The sequence below is a fragment of the Sminthopsis crassicaudata genome, chromosome 1, assembly GCF_048593235.1.
Source record: "Sminthopsis crassicaudata isolate SCR6 chromosome 1, ASM4859323v1, whole genome shotgun sequence".
Taxonomy (NCBI): Eukaryota; Metazoa; Chordata; class Mammalia; order Dasyuromorphia; family Dasyuridae; genus Sminthopsis; species Sminthopsis crassicaudata.
Window position 1 is genome coordinate 394,260,419 of NC_133617.1, and position 20,718 is coordinate 394,281,136.

The window sequence follows — 20,718 nt, forward strand, 5'->3', positions numbered from 1 at the left end:
TTCTGGGGATACACAGATAAGGAAATACAAAATACCCTCTGAAGGGAGCGTGCACTAGCATTTAGGAGAATCAGAAAGGCCCTTGGTGAGCTCAGCCTTGAATCTAGGGTTCCCTGAGGCAATAGTGGGCCATGACATACTTCAGGGATTTAACTGGGCGATTTCTCAGAGATGTGGGGGAACAGCTCACAGCCCGGCTTGGAGTAATGGGAAATGATTGGAGAGTAGGTGAGAGCCGCACTAAGGAGAGCTTTTAAAAAGCCAAAATGAGCCTTATGTAGACCTGGAAGTAATAGGGGATCCACCCAGGTCAATTTGCATTTTAGCAATATAAATTTGGCGGCTCCCCGGAAGCTGGGTTGGGAAACAGGGAAAGTTCTTAGAAGAGGAGACAAATGAGAAGGGAGTCTGGGCTACCTAGACGGGGTTTGAGGGGATGCTGGAAGAGCCTGGGGTTGGTCTCGGGCGCGGGGTTTGTTGGAATTAGCTGGAGAGCCGTCTCCTGTTAAAAGCGGAGGAGGAGAGCCCGGCGGGTAATGAATTTTAAGGTGTGGTCAAAGGAGGCCTTCCGCTGTAGTCAGGCGGTACTTTATTTAGTAAAGGGAGGCGGGCACTTCCGATGCGGGGAGAAGAATAGGGGTCGGGAACGGAGGGAAAAATGCGACCGGAAGCACGTTCTCGCTAGGAAAGAGTTTTCCGGTTGCTGGAGGAGTCTCCAGGGCGACCACTTTTTTCTGCCAATCTCAGCCTTGTCCTTCGCGTGAAGCCTCTTGGGAGATGTAGTCCTTGTTACGAAGGCCACAATGCTCCGCGGTGGATGCGGCGGACCTTTAGTCAGACGGAGCTGAGCACTGCCCAGTCCCTAACTAACAGCCCGGGATTCCAGTTCCCGCAACCTTCGGAAGGTTCAGTCTTCATGGGGCTAAGACGGTGGCGATGTATCGGGATACGGTTCCTGTTCCTAGCACTGGTAGCCTTTGCCTGCTTTGAGAGCGGGAACCCTGTCAGCGGGGGCTGGTGAGCATATGGAGGGGTGGGCAGCATGGTCCAGGAGGGCCACGGAGGCGAGATGAGAAGGGGGAGCGGGCCGGGACTCTAAATCGGTCCAGACCCCACCCGTCACTGCTTTTGTCTCAACTTCCTGCGCCCGAAAGAGGAAGCAGGCCCCTCGTCTTGGCCCCTTCCCGCCGCCTAAACGATTTCTCAGCCCCTTTGCCCTACTCATAGAGGGGACAATGAAAAAGGGAACTCACTGGGGGACCGAACGGATGAAATTAGGGTTGGGGGTCCTGAATTGCTTTTTGATTCCTCAGCCAATCCAGTGAAGATTTGGCCTCGTTTGTCAGAAAAGGAGGTCGGCGAGTCTGGAGTACAGCGACCAGTATAAAGTCGAGGAGCCAAATTTAACCGGGATTCTTAGAAAACTTGAGTTTGAAATTCCCACCAACCTGCCTCTGAATCGTCCATCGGGTCCATCTGGGTTGCTTGATTAGGCTTGGAAGTAGAGCAGTAAGGAAGGAACAGGAGTGTTAAAATTAGTGCAAAAAATTAAGGATAGACCAAATCCAAGATGTGGTAGTAGTCCATCAACTACCTGGCTGAGAATAGCCCAATAACCCTCACCTCATGCTTGGTCTGGGTGGCAAACAAGCCCATGGGGAAAGACAGGTATGGGTTACCTCAAACATTTTCATTGTTCTTCTATCAACCACTATACCCCCATCCAGGAAGCTGAGTGGGCACCTGGCCCTAGAAGAAGAAGAGCAGTGTACAGTGGATCGAAGAGCAAACCTGACTTATGCAGAATTCATCCACCAGTAAGTGGGGGGAAGAGGGAATTTTTGAGTCCTCTCTATGGTCTCTGTGGGTGACCTGGGAGTTCAGGAAGCACATGGTGGAAAATATAGCAGACCCCTAAACCTGAACCCTTCACAGCTGTCAATGACTGTCACCATGGTCACACCTGGCTAGAAGGGAGAATCAGTGTGGGCAAAAACTGCCTATTCCCTTTGTCCTTGTTTCATAGATACGCCTTCTCTAGACCTGTCATTCTACAAAGACTCACTGACAACTCGGTAAGTCCCACAAACTGTCCTGCCCATAGCCATGCCGAATTCCACCAAAGGCCAGGGTGATGAGAAGGTTGGGGGACACATCTATTTTAAGCCTGAAGGCCCTTTCCTTCACCTTAGCTGTTCCAGGACTTGTGCTCCAAAGAGAAGCTTCTGGCAGAATTTGGGGACTTCAGGATACGACTGAGTACAGCTAACACATATTCTTATCAGAAAGGTAAGCCCTACTTGCCTACCACCACCTTTGTGCAACCTCCAGCAGGACCATTTTTTACCAATCAGGTCCCAACTTCCAGCCTTTTCCTTCCCCCACAGTGGACCTCTCTTTCCAAGAATATGTGGAACAGTTGCTGGCCCCTCAAGACCCCAAATCCCTAGGGAATGGTGAGTTAAGTGCCTATCCTTAAGGGCCAACAAAGCTAAAGACCTTTAATCACCTTGAGAGCACGTGGGAACACAGACAAAGCAGTAAAGGGCTGCACTTTTTGATTTCCTCCCATCAGATACACTTTACTTCTTTGGGGACAATAACTTCACTGAGTGGGGTGGATTGTTCCAACACTACTCCCCACCTCCTTTTCATCTCTTGGGCACTACAGCAGCCTACAGCTTTGGAATTGCAGGTCAGTATGGTTCTCAGGGATAGGGAGATGCTGGGAGTCCAGATCTGTTGATAAATCCTCCCCCACAGGTGTTGGCTCTGGAGTACCCTTCCACTGGCACGGGCCAGGTTATTCTGAGGTGATCTTTGGACGAAAGGTGAGGCAGGAGAGTCTCCCTAGATGATGGAAGGGAGCAGAGATAAGCCAGTTCTGACCAGGCCCTTCCTCCCCATCCCCAACAGCGTTGGTTCCTATATCCTCCAGAGAAGAGGCCTGATTTTCATCCCAACAAAACCACCTTGACCTGGTTACGGGACACATACCCAGCACTCCCAATCACTGAACGGCCCCTACAGTGTACTGTCCAGGCTGGTGAGGTCAGAGGGGTTCACTTTATTGGGTGAGTGGGAAGAAAAAAAGGCCTGTGCTAAGTTTCATCCCATCTCCAGGTGCTGTATTTCCCTGACCGTTGGTGGCACGCCACCCTGAATCTGGACACGAGTGTCTTCATATCCACGTTTCTGGGCTAGAGGTGATAGCATCCCCAGGCCAAGGCTGATCTGTTGCCACCTCTGACTCTGAGTGCTGTTAATTTATTGCCACAATTTCCCTATAATGAAGTAAAGGTGCTGGCTTTGCTGCCTTGTGTCTCTGTGCCAGCCACTTTCTGCCCTCTTGCTTGGGGCTGGAAGACAAATGAGACAAATGGAGTGAAAGGGGAAGAGGAAAGGTAAGCATGTGTCCCATGGGGCTTCAGACTAAGGAGAGCTCTGTCCAGGTGTCAAAGGAGAGGAGAGAAAGCTGCAGGCCCTTGTCTCTTCTTTGCTGAGCCCAGCACCTACAGGGCTAGACCAGCTCAAAGGCATATTGCTCACAATTTTTATTACCCTCCATAGAGCTTCTTTCAGTCCATTCCTACTCCAGCCCCTTCAGACAACTGCAGAACAGGGTAAAAGGGGCCAGGGAGAGCCCTCCCCCAGGGTTAGGGTCATGGCTCAGAACAGGTAATGGCTGTTAAATGAGAAAGGAGAGTGAACACAAATTATATACAGGGGAAAAAAAAGTGGAAGGTAGGTGTCAGAAACCATGCCAACCTCCACAACAGGAACCTGGCCAGTGCCAGGATAAAGTCTTACCCTTTGGGAGGCAGACACCCTCTATAGCTCCAGAAAGCCTCCAAAGCCAAGCCCAGGGTCCCCAATCCATAGGCAGTACAGAGATGGAAGACTGGCTCAGTACCCAGCAGGCAGGTTAGGGTAAGAGACAGACCAGACGGACAGTAAGGCATGTGTTGGCCCTGGGGGACAGAGGGGCTCCAACTTAAAGGCTAGAAACTTCAGTAATCTTCTACCCAGCCATTCTCAGAAATGAAGGCATCAATCACTTCCTTCATAGCCAGGTTGGGGATGAGCTGCTCCTGGGTTAGGGGACTTCTGGTCACAGGGTCAAAGTGGCCCACTCGCTGGAGACAGAGAGAAAAGAAAGGCACTGAGGAGCCACTGAGGTCCTCAACCCAGTTCTAAGCAGGACCACCACCAACATTCAGGAGAGCCAGCTTTGCCATGCCCAGCACATTACCTGCAGATGCTCCTCAATATCTTTCCGGTCATATGTGATGCCACTGGGAGTGATGCACGGCTCTCTCATCAGCTCAAAACTGATCTTCCCACACAGATAGTCTGGAATGTCTCGCTTCTACCACGGGAGGAAGAGAGACAGGAATTCAGGGAGCTGGGTAGGCCACAGACTCCAGGTCCCTCAGGTCAGGCTTCTCCCTCCTTAGGCAGTCACTTGTTCCTCCCCTCCATCAAGAAGCTAAAGAAATCAGAGCCAAGGTGACAAGAGGCTAGGAGACTGTCCTCACCTTTCTCTTCTCATCCACCTGGGAGAAAAGCTCGTCCATGTCTGCCAGATACTTATCCTGAAAAGGAAATTATCTCCTTTATTGGGAGTGCTGCTCATAGAAGTGCCCGGCCCCACCAAGCCTCAAACACTAGGCCCGCGCACACAAAACGAGATGGGGTTCAGTAACTAGGAAAAAGAAGGCACGTGAGCTTTGGAATTTCCTCCCAGAGTATGGGCCTTGCCCCAAATCGGCCTCCTGCCAAGACAATCTACAGAGCCCAGGGGTGACTGTCTCCTTGTGTGCCTGTGGGGCAGCTGCTGCCCACAGTGGGCCTTGTCCCAGGGCAGGAGCCTTCCCCAGCTATGCTACCATCATCTCATAGGGCAAGGACAGACCGGCAGGGCAGCCTCACGTGTTTGGCTTCGATGCTGGCCTGCTGGGCACGGTTCCGGCTTTCATCCCCATTCTCTTCCTCTTGACTCCGCTGACACTCCTCCAGCTCCCTGGGGAGGCCAAGGAAGTAATCCATCAACAAGCCTTTACTGAGCACCTACTTTGTGGGTCCAGCCCTGTGCTCTGCTACGCTGCAGGAAATATAAGACAAAATGACGGGGTCCTCAAGTGGGGGAGCCAAGGCTGGCCCATACAGAATAGCTAACTCCTGCCCCAGTCATTTGGAGCCCTGGGTCCCATCCCCTTTCTCCAAACTCTTGAAACATATACTTTTTCTGCTATGCCCCTGGAGGGGAATTGGTCCAGAACTCTGTCTCCCTAACTGCACGCTAAGCTTTACCCTGGCAGCAGAAACAGTCAGTAGCAAGTTCTAACATGCAAACCATGCCCAGGATTAATGCCAAGGGAGGGGAATGGGAAGTACTCAAGACACCTGAAAGGACGTATCAGATTCTACTTTGCCATCAATTTTTCTCAGTTGCTAACAATTCCCATCAGATCAGTATCTCACTTTTCCTACCTACCTACCTCTCATCTGGTTTCCACTTCTCCAGGCCTTCCCAGACACCTGCTGAAATCTGCTTCCTCTTTTAGGATCTCCTCTTTCCCAGTCAGTCCTCTTTCCCCAAACTCTGCTCAGAGTCCCCTTCCCTTTACATTACACCTATCTATATATTGTGCTTTACTCATATTTTTAGACTTCATGCTCTTTGACATCAAGAACTTTATTTCACTTCTATAACTCCAGTACTAAAAGACATCATGGTAAGATGGAACAGAGAGTCAACCTTACAGCAAGGAAGACCCAGGTTCAAGACTTGCTTCTGATATATACTAGAGATGTGGCCATATATAAGCAACCAACTCAACAATGTGATGCCTCCAGGCAATTGGGAGGCTATAAGTTATAGAAAAGGTGTCTACATTTTAGGAGGGAGTCTTCTAGTTCACATTACGTCCAGACCAACCTCCACCCCACCCCCACCCCCCACCAACTAGTATTAACCACAGGGCCATGCAGATGGCAGGACCTAGCTCATATACCCACTCCTAAGGACTGATTCAGCCTTGGGGAAGGAGTGGGCAGGCAAGTCAGAAAGCTTCTCTTTATTCTGACACCTTCTTGTAAGGTCTAGGGTCCTAGGTACAGCCAGACCCTTCTTAACCAACTCACCGCTCTCTCTCTGCCATGATGAGCTTGGTGAGGTAGGCATGAAGTTCATTCTCCTGGTGAATACGCCGTTCCTCAATGCTGTTCCAACGCTTCTTCTTGGCAATGCGCAGTGCACTTGGGATGTCATCCCCAAAGTTCAGCCGCTGCTCCTTGGCAAGATTGTAGGCTGTGGGAGAGGGTGGATGCTACTGGGCACAAGACCTTGGACTCCAGAAGAGCAGGTCCTGGGGAGAGGGGCCTGGGACTCCTATCAGAGTCTGCATGGCCCATTGGGGCCTGGCTCACCTCTCTGCAGGTTGGCAATGGCCTCATCATAGTTCTCCATCTCCAGCTGGCACTGGCCCAGGAAGAAATGGGCCTTCACTGACTGGCCGTCCAGCTCTAGGGCATGCTTGCAGTCGGCCAGAGCCTTGTCATGCTGCTGCATCTTCAAATAGCACAGTGCCCGGTTGGTGTAATAAACAGCCACAAGGGGATTTCGGGTCTGGATGGGGGAAAGGGGGACAGCAGACCTTTCAAATCTGCTGAAATACCTTCTGTCCTCTGTATTCACATTTTCTGGTCAGGCTTGGGGCAAAACAAAACTGCTATTCTCCAAGAAGAGAGTCCCACATCCCCTTAAAATCCACTATAGAAATCCCATGGAAAGTTCAAGTTGCTGAGATTCCAATACAGCTTTTCTGACTCCCTAGTTCATCACTCTGCTCCAGCCTCAGGTTCTCAGGCAGCCTTGTTTTCAGCCAGCCTCAAGCTGTATCTGACCAGGAAGGGCAAGTGAGATGTCCTTTGAGGGTCCAAGAACGTCTTAACGTCTGTTTTGGGCCAATATCTGCACCTCCATAGAGTCACGCCCACCCACCCACTAGTGGGGGACCATGATGAACGAGGCTGGGTGAAATAAGCAGGTGTCAGTCTCCAACTCCAGAAGCCCAGAAACAAGATTTGGGCAATGTAACTTATTGACTGGGTAGTGCTACAAACAGGTAAGAGAGCCCAAGCTATCAACTGCCAAAAAAAGGTCACAAACAAACTGAGAAAAAGGAGCTGACCAGTGTTACTATGTGTGAACCTTGTCATCCTAGAAATGGTGAAAAAAATGAAAGCTTGGTCTCCCCAGACACTGTGTGCCAGCTCTGCTCTCTGCCTTACCATCCTTCCACCCAGCTTCTCATCCATGGACAGCTTAGAAACAGTGAGGCCCTTAAAATAGGGAAGAGCAAAATGGGATAGGACCTATTAAAATCCCATAGCCTTACCCTGCTTTATTTTGTCCAAAAGTTATCTGTAGGACAAAGGAACCTTTCTACTGCTCAAAAAATGATGGGGAGGAGACCCTGTCCTAGGTCCTTCAATACCTGCCTTTGTCTCTTAGATCCTTCCATCTCAGCCTTTATCAGGCAAGATAAATACCTTTGGTTTTACTGATTTTATAATTATCTGAACAGGTATCCCTAGAAACTTACTCTTAGTCCTAGCTAGGTTTTTTAGCTATCCTAGCTGAGACTTGGCCCTTTGCTCTCAAGTGAGGGCTCTACTGTTTTTCAGGGACCTATAAGATTGTGAATGGGCCTCTTCCTAAACTCATCTATGAGTCAAACGAACCATAAGCCGGAGGCATTAAGCCACCTACATAATCCTAAAAAGCATGTTCAGGAAATCAGGAAGGTGACAAGTACAAGGTGCCACATTAAGAGATAAACAAAGCCTCATCAGCTAAGGAGCTAAACAGCCTGACTCATCAAATGTCCACCTTTCACATTACTCCTCTCTGAAAGTAGAATCAGGAAAGACTTTTAAGAGGTAATTTTATATTCATTTTACACAGGAAGAAACTGAATCCCGGAACAAGGAAGGGATATTTAGATGATATCCCAGAGAAGTGGCATGACTCCAACACTCCCTCCAGTACCCTCTGATGCCTCCCTGCCCCACCTGACTGTCAGAATCACAAAGGAGGCCTCCCTTTGCTGAAGGAGCTTCAGAAACCAGCTGAGACTCTTAAGACCACCGAGTTCTTCTGACTTCTCCCCTCTCCACCAGCCCATCCTCTCTGTCTCTCGAATATTGTCCTTTCAGATCCTCCTTTTCCCTCTTCAACACCCTTATTCCCCATTTTCCCCTTCCTTAGTCAGATACTATCCCCTGAAAGCTGAAGCTTGAGGCCCCAATGAAGTCGGGAAAAGTGGTGAGCTTATTCCTAGAAATTGTAAAACATTCCTCCATCTTCCTTTCTCCATCCTTCTATCATGAGATTCGAAATGGCATAAATTCAGCACTCCCAAGAACAGAAACTTTGCTGACATTTATTCCTCTAATTCAAAAACTGCAATGTTTTCCTAGTACTGTTTTACACTGTTATAAAAAGCAAAACGTTCTAGAAATAAAAACCTTTGCCTAATCCAGTGGATTACATATAAGAAAAAATTCACTCCCAAACACCTTTGGGTGGCACTCTGGCATTGTGGAACAAGACTTCTAAGCTCTGAGTTCAGCGACGACAAATGTCTAAAGACCCAGAAATGAACTACTGGCTTTGTAAAGACTTGCCCTAATCTCCTACCCAGCTGGAGACCAAAAAGAAGACTTAAGGGATCCATCAGGCTCATTAATATGCTCCCTCTGATGAATGAATGACCTCAAAGAATCTCTTGTTGAACTCACAAAACGTGAAAGTTGGGGTAGAAAAAGGATAGGCGGGAAATGGCTCCTCTTGTCCTCGAGGCTCCGCGCCCCCCCAATCCCGGATTCCGCGGTGGGAGAGAGGGGGCTAGCACGGGGCCCAGAGACCCGGGAGGAATCGTTCCATTCACCCGAGTCAAAGGCATTCAGGAGCCATTTCTTTTTTGAGAGGGGGCTTCGGACCAGGGCCGTGCTGGGCCCCACTCCCTCCCAAGCTCGGGCTCCCCTCCTCTCCCGGGTCACCGCAGAGCTCCCCCCTCCCCGCGCGCGGCTGGGCGCCCTCCGCTGCCCCGCCCCCCGGCGCCGGCACTCCGCACTCACGATGGCTTTGCTGTAACAGGCCGCGGCCTCCGGGTACTTGCGGCCCACGAAAAGCCGGTTCCCCTGTTCTTTCAACTCCTGGGCGCTGGGGCTCTTCTCTGGGCTGGCCGCGCCGCCGCCCCCCGAGCCTAGGCGGGCCCCGCTGCCGCCACCGCCCCCACCCTCCTTCTCTTCTTTTCCCTTCATGGCTCCGGCCCGGCCCCGGCCTCGGCCCCTACCCCGGCCCGGCCCCGTGATCGGATCACGGCCCCCGGCCCCAGCCGCTGAACTCAGGTCTGGGCCCGCCCTCGCCCCGGGCGCTGCCGACAGAAAGCGCCAGCGACTCAGCTCGGACCCCCGAGTTCCAGTCCCAAGATGCCCTGAATTCTTCCCTGCGGAGACCAAGCACCGTCACCCAACCGGAAGTTCCGGCCCGGGAGAGCGAGGGGGGCGGAGCCTGAAGAGAAGGGATGAACCCGTGAAGGACGCCAGAAAATCGAGAAGCTTGGGGGCGGGGAAAAAGTCGAGCCTGGAGACGTAACAGCGAACGAGCATGAGGGGGCGGGGCTAGCCGGGTTCGACCCTAAGTGAACTGGGTTTACTGAGGACTTCTATTGAGCCCGCCAGGACAGGAGGGTGGGAAGAGTAGACCCTAGGAGAGGAACATACGTGTTTTTACGCGCGCGCGGTATGGAGGTGTGGCCGAGGCGGGGCGCGGTTGAAGGGGCGTGTCTGTTCATCAAGTAGTGGGATTGGACCTAAGTAATTAGAAGGGCGGAGAGAAGGTGGACCGTGGAGGAGCTTATCTGTGCTCGCACGTGTGCGTGCGCGTGCGCGGCCGGAGACGGCGAGCCTTACCTGAGGAAGGGAAAACTCCATTCCTTTTCCCCCTAACCTTTCCATTCCCTTCCCCCTCCCGGCCCTCGGCGTTTCCTTCCTCTGGGGCCCGGAAGGCGTTTCCCATTTTGAAGACGCCCCCAGTATTCAGAAGGCACCAAAATTGCTAGCTTGGGGCCGGAGCCATGGGCCCGAGCGGGGGTCTTTATGACTGTGACGACCTCCAGTGCTGGACGGCCGTGCTGGGCTGTTACAAGGACGTGGTCAGAGCCAGAGAGGGCAAGACCCGCAAGCTTGTCGCTTTGGATGCATGGTGAGCCGAGCTTCCAGCGGAGCCCGGACGGTCCCCGAGTCTCCTGGGGAGCCTGGGGGAGGAGGGGAAGCGGAGGCGGGAGCGCGTGGTTTAACCGCCCCGGGGCGGGCTCTGGAGATGCAGACACCGGGGAGACAGCTCCTGCCTCCCATATTGTACCCTAATCGGAGGAAACCACCTGTGCTTTGCGGGTGCCTGGCACGCAGCCAGCGTTTGGTAAATGCCCTTTGATTGATAGGAAAAGGAAATTGTGGTTCCAGGGGTCCCGGAAACCCGTGGGTCAGTGCCCAGCCAAACGCGGAGGGACACGGGGGTGGGCGTGGGTGAGCTTGTTTGTGCTCACCAACCAGGAGCAACCAGCTTCGAACCCACGGGGAGTTCCAAAGCTGAAGGCTTGAGGGAGGGTGGGGGGAAAGGTGGAAGTAAGAACAGGTGGCAAGAGGCCCTCTCAGTCTTTATCCGGTTTTCTTTTGGAGGGATCTCCTCTATTCTCCCTGGCAACCTAGACCTTAGGAGACTCAATTTCCAGGGTTCAAAAAGGGGAGGACACATCGTGCTAGTCCCTAAGGGGTTCGGGACGGAGGAACTCTATCCAGGTGTAGTATTGTCTGGAACCTCGCTCTAAAGCAACTTAAATGTTCCACCCTGAGATCTAAGGGCTAGACTTGGGGAAAGCTGTGCCAATGGAATAGTGGCCTTCCCTGACCCATCCCCGGTACCACTGCACACACGGATACCATTGCGTTGGTCGGTGGATGCCTATTTCAGGTATCAGGAGGAGCTGCCAGTTTCTATAAGAGAGAGAAAGGACAAATACCTCACAAGAGATGAACTGGTGAAGCTGATGGAATGGAAGCTGACGGTAAGCTTTTACTTTCTCTGAATAAGGCGATACCTTTAGAGATGGGCACAAATCCATGCTGCACAGAGAAGGCACGGAAGAAACTTGGGTCCTTCCAGAAGGATGACCTGACATGGCCTCTGTACTGACTAAACAAGTAACTTTTCTGATCTCCCAAATTGCTAGTTCCTTCCCCCACAATTAAATTATCTTATGTTTATTTGTGTCTTATCTCTCTTTTGCTTTCTGCTTCTCTCTATACATACCTATATACATACATATTTATATGTTGTCTCCCTTAATGGAATGGAAGTTCCTTCAGAGCAGCAACTATTTCAATTGTCTTTGTATCCACTGCACCTCAAACTTAGCAGGCACTCAGTGCTTGTTGATTGATGTCCACTGGGTGATAAATAGGTTACTCTATCTCTTAACTGTTTTCTAGTTTCTAAAAACATAAGTGTGTCTCATTTCCTCCCTCCCCCTCCCCCAGTGTCAGAAACAGAATACCCGTGTTAGGAATTAGGGTCCAATCGCTTCATTTCACAGAGGTAGAAACAAGCCCAGTAAGGGGAAATGACATTTACAACCAAGTTTCAGGTCTTCTAATTCCCACTTTAGTAAAGTCAAACCCCAAGACTTGTTCCCTGCCAGGAGCTCTCTTTACTTCAATGACTTCATGTCCTTGTGTTTATAAGACAAGATTTCTTCTTGAAGTTAGGATAGGGCTTGTATCCTAGAAACTGACGGGAAATGGTTTCCATTGAAGGAGAAGAGATTGGAGTATGTAAATTGGTCTAGAACCTGCAGTCATGAAACTTGGTCATGAATATCAGTTCTACTACTTATTATATATAACATATATATATATAGTATATATATTATGTATATAATTATATCTTATCATATAATCCCTCTGGACTTTAGTGAGAGACTTGGACTAGATTGTGAGGGGCCTAACAGAGAGAGTCATTAAGAATTCAATTCTGTGTTCTTATCCTCCTCCTCCTGTCCTTCCCTATACACACTTAGAGGGGCAAATTCAGACCACGACTCCAGAATTTGGTGGCCACTAACACAGAGGAGTTGGTAAAGCAATGCACAGCAGCAGCTTTCTCTCTCCTACCTAATGTGGAAGCTGCCATCACAGAACTGAGCCAGCTTAAAGCCGTGGGACCAGCTACTGCCTCTGGTGAGGAAAGAAGAGAAGGGTGAGGGAAGAGAAGGGTGGGTCCCAGCATCTGGGGGACATTTGTAACCTCTGGGCTAGAACTGAACTCCGGATCTCCTGGACTCTTGGGGAGATCCTAGAAGGGATATGCCATCTCTAACATCCATCTCAAACTGAGAAGGCTTCATTCATTCAGTTCAGGGGCTGGAAAAGTATGTGTGACCTAAAATGATGGCTACTGACAGAGCACAAGACACTCGGCCCTTTTTCTGCTCTCCTTGAGACTTGGGAACATCCCCTCCCCCTACCTGCTGCCTTGGAACACTAGAACAGACCATTTTAATCAGTTCACTTCAGCATTTTCCCAACCAATGGCCAAACTTGATCTCATACTACTAAAGATTTCTTCTGCTGCAGCAGATCATCCCCAGCCAATGTGGTAACCTAAAGGTTTAGAGCAACTTACTTAAAACAAAGTAACATTCAAGGCCCTATGATGTATGGAAAGTATGGATGGTCCTGGCCTGGAGGATTCCCTGCCCTCCCGTAATCCAGTCATGCTTTCCTCAGCAATCCTGACAGCAGGTGCCCCAGAGACAACAGCATTCATGGCAGATGAGGCAGTGGCTGCTGTCCCTGGCCTCCCCGTGCTCCAGTATACTCTCAAACACTATATCCTGTATTTGGACAAGATCCGGGCCTGTGCTAAGAGACTGAACCAAGGTAAGAGCTAGCAACTGAAAAGATGCATATACTACAGTAGTCTCAGTCTCTGGTGATCTAACTGCCTCTACTCCCAGAAGGGTTTGGGGAATGATTAGGCCTAAATATAGTGGGTAAGGGAGCTTCAGGCCGCTGGGATGGTAAACTTCTGGCAGGATGCTTAGTTTGAGTGGGCTCAGAGTTGCATATTCATTTTCCCTCCTTGGGCTTTTCTCATAGTTGATGCCTCCGCAGAATGGACTCCTCATCAGATAGAAATGTGCCTCTGGACCTGGACTGTGGCCCAGAAACTGTGTCCCACAGTTCTGCCCTCCTTTTTGTGGGAAGCCCCCAAAGCCATAGACGGTACTGAAGATGTTAGACCGTCCAAGAAACGAAAAGCTAGCATTCACTGATCCTGGGCATCTGTATACACTTCATTCAGAGAGAAATGCATCAGCCAGACTCCTATCCTCTACATGGGGGGCTCAGGGCAGAGAGTAGCCTTTGTTATCCATTAAAACTGCCTACCATCCCAACCTCATATGGATCTCAACTCCTTAGATACCCTCTCCCAAGCTGGCACTGACCCAGGAATTAGGAGGATAGAGCGTGTAGTTCCAATTCCATCACTAAATCACCTCTGGTAAAGTCACTTAAACTATTGTTGCAATTGGAATAATTTCTCCCTGTTGTGTTCAGTTCCTGCATAAACCTAGGCTTGAGTATTTCCAGTGCTTTGTTTTCTCTTGTCTTATGTGTGGTATGAGGAAACATCCCACCTTTCAGAGAGAGTTAGTAGTCTGAACTGCATAGAGCCATGATTCTCCCAGGGAGAGGGAGAGGGGGTGGAATGGAAATTAGAAGGAGCTTAGTTTTCCAGAGATAAAATGCCTGCTACTGGAGCTTTCCCGAATTTAGGAACTAGAGAAGGCTGTAGGTGTTTTAAGACTGGTGGGGCCTCTTGGGATTTCAGGGAATGAATGGGGTGGGCCCTCGAGGCTCAGCAGTTCTTAGCTAACTGTTCTGGCAGGAGGTGTAAACAGCTTCTTAATTGCCTTCACACATGAGCCTAAATTCGGAGGTGTGAGGAGGGAAATCTTAACAGGACTGAGAAGTTGTTGGGAAAGACCAGAAGCTGGAAATAGCAGGAGGCAATCCCAGGGGATTCTGCCTTGGTCTCTATCCCAACAGCAGGGCCTCTGGAGAAGGGGAAGAAGGGAGAGAGAAGGTCACTTGAGCAGTGTGGCGGCAGGGGGGAGGGCGAGCTGAAACTGGCATTCTAGTTTGAAACTGCTTGGCCAGCTGCTGTGTAAAATATTTATTCATACTCCAAAAAGGCTCAGACAGCAAATCCATCAAACTGGCTCTTTGCTCTGGAGGCTGTGAAGCCTCTGTTCTACTCCCCTGGGTGCTCTCCTCTGGTCACTCCCCCTGACTTTCTTCGGGCACATCCCCTCCTACCTTCCACAGGGCAACCTGAAACCACGGCTTCCCTAGTGGCAGGGAGACTTGGAAGAGGGTTTAGGCCCAGGACCAGCGTAAGGCTTGAGAGGCCCTGTATTCAGTAGCTTTTGGGGCCATAGAGCTGAAGTCCCTGCAGCAACTGGGGAGAATTGGAGAGAAAAGAGCCATCTGAGGGAAATTGGGGGTGGGGGGAGCAGTAGGGCCCCTGCCCTTCCCAGGCAGGTGGGCACAGGGGACAGGGGTGGGAGAAGCAGCTTTAAAACATACATTCAGTAGAGGGTGGACATGCAGGCCCACACCTGGAGGTCCTGCCAAGGGGGGCCGTGCCCTGACTAGCCTGCACACAAAATCACATGCACGCACCTGCATGCCCAGCCCAGCCCAGAATCCAGTGGGAAGTTGGCACCTTAGGTTGTTCTTTTTACTGGAGAACCGGGCCAGGCGCTAGATCCACCTCAGTCAGGTTCACGTTGATAGGGAAAAATAACAACCGCATCCTGGCTGCCTGGCAGATGGTGGCACCGGAGGGGCGGTGTTGGCACTTTCATGGAGTACTAAGGGGGAGGCAGGACCTGTGCCCCCAGAAGGTCGTAGGCAAAGATGTTCCAGAAGATGGCAAAAAGGAGGAAGGTGGCATAGGAGAGCAATACCACCCACCAGCCACACTGGTCCTGCAGGTTCTCCTCATAGCTTCGAAGGATGGTCAGGCCCATGCTGATGCCCACGACGGCGCCCGCCAGATGGGCCATGAAGCTGGGCTGAGGGCCTGAGGCAGGCAGGGGCGGGGAGAAACGGAGCCAAACAGCTCTGCCCACCTCTGAGCTCACTGCAGTGGGGGGAGCAAGATGTGAGGACAAGGGAATCCCTGGGAGAGCCCCAGTCTGTGAGGGGCCACTCACACCTCAGCCCAGTGGGATCTGGGTGGTGCCTACTGTACCATCTAGAGAGGGAGCGCCCCCACAGGGCTGGCAAAGACTCTATCTGTGGCCAGTCCTTTCTCCCTTCTAGTGTAGCTGACTGCTAGCCATTCACTGTTCCTCCTTTAGCTGGTGCAGGTGGGGGGTAGAGAAACCCTGTGTACCATGCTCAGAACCTGTGAAGGGATGGGGGCTTCCTCAGGCCAGGGGAAACATTGTCCTGACCCAAATTCAGCCCTCCCCCCACACCACTGGGTTAGCCAATACTCACTGCACACCAGCGCAAGCACCATCCTCAGCAGTTTGTAGGGGCAGCGCATCCCGGCCCAGTTCTAAAGGAGGAGGAGCATCTGGTGAGGCTTTGGATGGGGAGGCTCAAGAAGCCCATCCTAATGGCTCGGGCCAAGAAAGGGGGACAGGGCAAGCCACATCCTTTCTTCAGAGTCCCCAGCACCTCCCCTGCCAGCCCTGGATAGACCCTCTCCTCACCATGACAACATTGGCTAGATGGGCAGAACAGAGAGCATAGACGCCCCCTGAGCCCCCTACCACGGGGGCCCGCATATCCGTGATGGAGACGGTCAAAGAACCTGTGGGAGGAAAGGAAAATTTATGAGAGGGCTATCCCAATAAGCTGTGCTCTCTGAGTACCTCAGCAAACGCCTCACCTGCCAGCACTCCCGCCAAGTAAAGGAAGCCTATCCGAAGCACCCCGTGCACCATCTCCAGGGGCACGCCGATCATGAGCTGCAGAAGAGCATTGAAGCCCAGCTGCTCCAACCTGGAGAGGGAATTTGCCCTGGTCAGAGCAGCATGGACATTGACCGAGACTTTCACAAACCAGCCCTGGTCCCTGGGGGAACAGAACGTCCCCATGCATTACTCCCGCCCCACTGAAAATCTCCCTCCCCCTCTACTTCAGCCTGGAAGGTGGGGACAAGACACCTCTGCTCTGCAAATGCAGAGGGAGGGACACTTTCTCATGAGAAAGCAGGAGCGAGGGGGTTCCACCCCAGTCTGTCAGTGCCTAGTGAGTCGTTTGGCCTGGGCAAGTCCTTTTCCTCTCTGTCTGGGCCCCTACCTGGCCTGCTTCACATGGCTTTGGAAAGATACAAGCAAGAGATTATTCACCCAATTCTCATTTCAAGCGTAGGCCCTTATGGGAAATTCCTTTGGAACTATCAGAGGCCCCTATGTTGACCTGTGAGAGAGACATCCCCCCTTACCCGACATGCATGAACATGTAGGTGAGAAATCGCCAAGCGCGGGCACGGTGGCCAGGGTGGTATACCAGAGGACTCTTCATGTACTCAGGGTGATAGGTCTGCAGCACCCACTTGTTCAGTCGAGCTCCATAACACAAGAACACGATGATCTGGAAGGATAGTGTATCTCAGTCTGGCCCCCTTGTGGCTACAAAGGGGAAATAGTTTAGAGTTGAGAATGGGCTATCCATGGCTACTTACCTGTGTGAGTGTGACAGTAGCCATGAAGACCGGAGGTGGGCAGGTTCGGTGCTGGTAGAAGTACCATCGGCGGTCCATCTCACACGGTAGGATCTCATAGGCCACATAGCGCACAAAGCGTTTATAGAAACCGAGACCTGGCTCATCCAGTAGCCCATCCCGAGGAAGGGCACGCTGCCCATTGGTGATGGCCCGCTTGAAGCTACTGGATCTTTTGCTGCTGATCTGCCAGAGAAGAGCAGAAAAAGGCCCCTGATCTCCAGCTATGGAAACGAGGGCCTGCCTGGGACACAAAGGGGCCACTTGGGAGACAGGCAGAATAACAAACGTTTTTGGTGGATTAAATTTCCAGTAGTCAATACGGATTTGTTAATAGATATTGCCACCATGTTTGTCTTCCAGTCAAGATAATTAACTGACTTAGGTTATCTGCTATGTATAAAGCATTCCTTCTACAACTTAGTTGCACATGCTACATAAAGACACTGTGAATGTCCTTGGACTCTTAAGCCCCTAAAGGAGACAAGGGGAACCATCACCCTCAACAATAGTCCTATGGTCAGAGGATCGAGAGATTTAGACCTGAATGGGATATTAGAGATGATCTAATCCACATTCTAAAGATGAGAATCCCAAACCACAGTAAGTAGCAGCACTAGGATTTGAACCTATGTCCAATATGCTTTCCATGACCTCCTGCTGCCTATTTCCTGGACCAAAATCCTTCCTCCGCTAAAACATCCCTTTCAGACACTCTTGGACAGATCCAAAGAGCACGGAGACCCTTAATGCCACCAATGCCCATTTCCCCCAATTACAGTGGTAATATGAACCTCACTAAGGGGGATTTCTCCCTAAATAATCCCTATCACCCCAGAAACAAGATCCAGGGGAGTAGTGGAAGCTGAGATCAGCCCAAGACCCCTGTCACTGACCAGATCTACCAACTCCTGGTAGCAGATCTGTCCTTGGTCGTTGCTCTGGGCCAATGCCACCAACATGTCCAGTTTGGCAGGGTCCAGTGGCAGCTCATGGCTGTGCACCAGGCCAGTGAAGGTCTCGACACCAATGAAGCCAGTGTTGTCAGGGTCCAGCTGCTGAAGATAGGAAAGGGAGCAGGGGGCAGGAAAGATGAGGCCCCAAACAAGGTCAAGACCAGCATTTTCCAAACATACCCTATCCCACCCAATATCTACACACATAAATGAAAAGGTTGAGTAGGGGTAGAATAGAGAAAATACCTGTCTCTGGGCAACTTATTTTTCTGCCTATAGTGACACAGAAATGGTGAGAACTGCTCTTCTACCTCAAGGGGCAGGAGCTATTTGTCCCTGGCTCCCCTTCCTGGCTTCACCTCATTGCTCAGGTCACTTCCACCTGTGTTTCCACCTACTTAATTCTTTTTTTTTTCTTTTTTTTTTTCCCCTGAGGTTGGGGTTAAGTGACTTTCCCAGGGTCACACAGCTAGGAAGTGTTAAGTGTTTGGGATCAGATTTGAACTTGGGTCCTTCTGAATTCAGGGCTGGTGCTCTATCCACTGTGCCACCTACTTAATTCAGAGGCCCTCATTCTCGTGTTCCTAGATACTTGTCCTCTTTCTACACAAGTGACACAGCCCTGTCCTATCCTTCACTGCTTATTGTCCCTACTGGTCTGGGCTGGGAGAAGGAAGCCCTGAGTCCAGAGACCCTTCAACAGGGGAGTTATTAAGAACCACGAAGACAAAACTGAATAAAATCCATTGGTTGAAAGCGGCTTGCAGTCCCATACTTTCTTTTTAGGCAGACAGACAGGTGAGAATCATCCCATTTATGAATCATTTATGAACATCTATGAAGCAGAAGACTGCTTATACATTTCTTAGACAGCTGTACCACTCACCCAACAATTCACCGTTAGGAAATCTTGCTGAGGTCTAACCTGTATCATTATGTTGCTGTAGGGCACAGAATAGTTGGACACAACTTTCTTATACCTATGAATCTTTCTTGGATTCACACTGAGAGAGAGCTATTCATGTCCTCCATCCTAAGGCCAGACACTCCCTCCGATTTAGGAGGCCAGAACAGCTAGACAGGTGACTGCAAGGTGGAGGCAGAGAGCAGGGAGGGGAGAGGAGGCCCTTTGCTCCTGGCTCCCCAGCCCCACCATCACTGACTCTGACAGGCTATTAGTCCCGGAACCCGCCCCCAATCAGAGGTCTGGCCAGCATCCTCAGGACCAAGATGGGGAATTCCCTCTTCCCCCTAATTAATTCTCAGCCCCACGGGGTACCCCCAATGTTAGTGAGGAGCCAAGCTCACAGGTGGGGGGGGGTGGAGGACAGGGTGTCCTAGGGCTGGGGAGGGGGACATCGGGTCGGAAAGGAGGCAGGCTCAGGGGTGTGGCAAAACGTGGCTCAGCCAGCCCGCCCTTAGGCGCTCAGGTCCCCGGGGAGTACTGCCTCAGGGAAGACTTGCACCCCGGTCTGGAGTAGTCCGCCCAGCCTGGCCGGAATCCCTGGGAAGGGAAGGAGGGCAAGCCCCAAGGGGGAGACAGAGACGCGCCTTCGGGCTCCGGCCCCGCGGTTTGGTGCAATTCTCCGGGCCGGCCAAGTTCCAGCCCCTGGCCCAGCTGCAGGCAGTGCATACGTCTTTCTGCATGCATGTAGGGCGGGGGGAGAAGGGGGTAGAGGGGAAGAGAAGGGGGGCGTGCGGTGATGGGGGGAGATGAGGAGTGCGCTCTGCAGAAGAGCAGCCCAGCCCCGGCCAGCGCCCGCGCCCGCGCCCTCCGCACCTGCTCCTGGATGAGCTGCAGCAGGGAGCTCCTGTCCATAGAGCTGCCCGGGCGGGGGGACGGCTGCTCCGCGGACCCGGCGCTGCGGCCCCGGTCCCGGCCCCAGGCCCAGCCCCAGCTCCGCCGCGCTCTCCGCTCTGGCCGCCGCCGCCGCGGTCACACCGCCTCGCCGCACTCCCGGCCCGGCCCCGGCCCCCGCTAGAGCCGCCGCTGCCGCACACAGGGGCCAGCGCGTCACGGAGCCACCACCGTGGCAGGCGCACAAGCCACCACTCCCCTTCCCCCTCCCTCTCCTCCTCTCCTGGACAGACACTCGCGCGCGCGCGCGCCCGTGCACACGCACGTCCCACCCCTCTCTGCTCTCCACCGCTCGCTCCCAGAGCCACGCAGCCCACTCCTCTCCTGCTTCCAGATCCACACATCCACACAGGCGCCAGACTTCCCACGCCCTTTCCCCTGTTCTCCCCGTTTCTCTTTCTTCTCCCCCTCCTCCTTCAGACCGGCGACACTCACAATCACACACATACACACAATCACACACACACATACACGCACACACACGCACACCGGGGCCCGGTGGGGGGGAGGGGAAGAAGACTCAATTCTAGGATCTTGAGCTAGAAAGGCCTTTGAGGGAGCCCCGTTATCATTCTCATTTTGCACTGTTCACTCTGCATCTACTAAGCACCTGTTACGGGAAGGGCGGCAGGCTACCCCCAGTAGGGGAAGACCAAGACGCACTCTGTACTGAGGTACCTGTCAGTCGCTGGGCCCTAAGGCACGTGCCCCTACAGGAACAAGGCCCCTCTGAACCCTCTCTGGCTCCTGATACTCACACAGGCGTGCTCAGCAGACGGGTGTCAGAGAGCCGCAGAGCAAATTGTCCCGGTTTTAGTCAGCTTTGTGTGGTCCCTTGCTTCCATCTTTATTGTTCTGAGTAAGGGCCGCGTTCCCTCATCCCACCTCAGGTCTCTCTAGTAGAAAGCCTGTGTGAGAGCTCCTAGTAAAACCATCTCAGTGGATCCAGGCCAAAAAGCGTGCTCTGACCGTCGTGTGCTACTGCGAATGCACTTAGCTGAGTACTGAGAGCAAGAAGGCCAAAG

The 20,718-nt window shown here is 52.1% G+C and overlaps 4 protein-coding genes across 11 annotated transcripts; 2 read left to right on the forward strand and 2 right to left on the reverse strand.

The window, feature by feature from the left end:
* The first annotated feature begins 82 nt into the window (after nt 1–82).
* JMJD8 (jumonji domain containing 8) lies at nt 83–8,545 on the forward strand. 3 transcript variants are annotated; one of them, XM_074279776.1, is made up of 9 exons: nt 83–1,017; nt 1,728–1,817; nt 2,027–2,075; nt 2,193–2,289; nt 2,388–2,456; nt 2,576–2,695; nt 2,764–2,831; nt 2,917–3,051; nt 3,124–3,313. In XM_074279776.1, exons 1-9 carry the CDS (start codon nt 818–820, stop codon nt 3,202–3,204), a joined length of 909 nt encoding a protein of 302 aa, XP_074135877.1. In that variant the 5' UTR covers nt 83–817; the 3' UTR covers nt 3,205–3,313. The 3 variants fall into 3 exon arrangements, with proteins under 3 accessions (XP_074135877.1, XP_074135878.1, XP_074135879.1); XM_074279777.1 differs by having other exon boundaries at nt 2,917–3,046; XM_074279778.1 differs by lacking the exons at nt 2,917–3,051; nt 3,124–3,313 and adding an exon at nt 7,973–8,545.
* STUB1 (STIP1 homology and U-box containing protein 1) lies at nt 3,048–9,562 on the reverse strand. The gene is made up of 7 exons (XM_074279774.1): nt 9,148–9,562; nt 6,433–6,631; nt 6,148–6,313; nt 4,933–5,023; nt 4,539–4,595; nt 4,253–4,369; nt 3,048–4,136 (listed from the first exon to the last, which is right to left on the reverse strand). Exons 1-7 carry the CDS (start codon nt 9,331–9,333, stop codon nt 4,011–4,013), a joined length of 942 nt encoding a protein of 313 aa, XP_074135875.1. The 5' UTR covers nt 9,334–9,562; the 3' UTR covers nt 3,048–4,010.
* A 158-nt stretch (nt 9,563–9,720) lies between these two features.
* Nucleotides 9,721–13,723, forward strand: LOC141549818 (uncharacterized). Of its 2 annotated transcripts, none has more exons than XM_074279779.1 (5): nt 9,721–10,276; nt 10,927–11,138; nt 12,150–12,309; nt 12,859–13,011; nt 13,231–13,723. In XM_074279779.1, the coding sequence occupies exons 1-5, from the start codon at nt 10,171–10,173 to the stop codon at nt 13,404–13,406; spliced, it is 807 nt and encodes a 268-aa protein (XP_074135880.1). In that variant the 5' UTR covers nt 9,721–10,170; the 3' UTR covers nt 13,407–13,723. The 2 variants fall into 2 exon arrangements, with proteins under 2 accessions (XP_074135880.1, XP_074135881.1); XM_074279780.1 differs by having other exon boundaries at nt 9,733–10,276; nt 11,045–11,138.
* Nucleotides 13,718–19,739, reverse strand: RHBDL1 (rhomboid like 1). 5 transcript variants are annotated; one of them, XM_074279770.1, is made up of 8 exons: nt 19,616–19,739; nt 17,776–17,937; nt 16,841–17,065; nt 16,601–16,749; nt 16,043–16,155; nt 15,864–15,964; nt 15,646–15,706; nt 13,718–15,283 (listed from the first exon to the last, which is right to left on the reverse strand). In XM_074279770.1, exons 1-8 carry the CDS (start codon nt 19,652–19,654, stop codon nt 15,012–15,014), a joined length of 1,122 nt encoding a protein of 373 aa, XP_074135871.1. In that variant the 5' UTR covers nt 19,655–19,739; the 3' UTR covers nt 13,718–15,011. The 5 variants fall into 5 exon arrangements, with proteins under 5 accessions (XP_074135871.1, XP_074135872.1, XP_074135870.1 ...); XM_074279771.1 differs by having other exon boundaries at nt 17,776–17,934; nt 19,616–19,735; XM_074279769.1 differs by lacking the exon at nt 19,616–19,739 and having other exon boundaries at nt 17,776–19,359.
* Nucleotides 19,740–20,718: the final 979 nt, after the last annotated feature.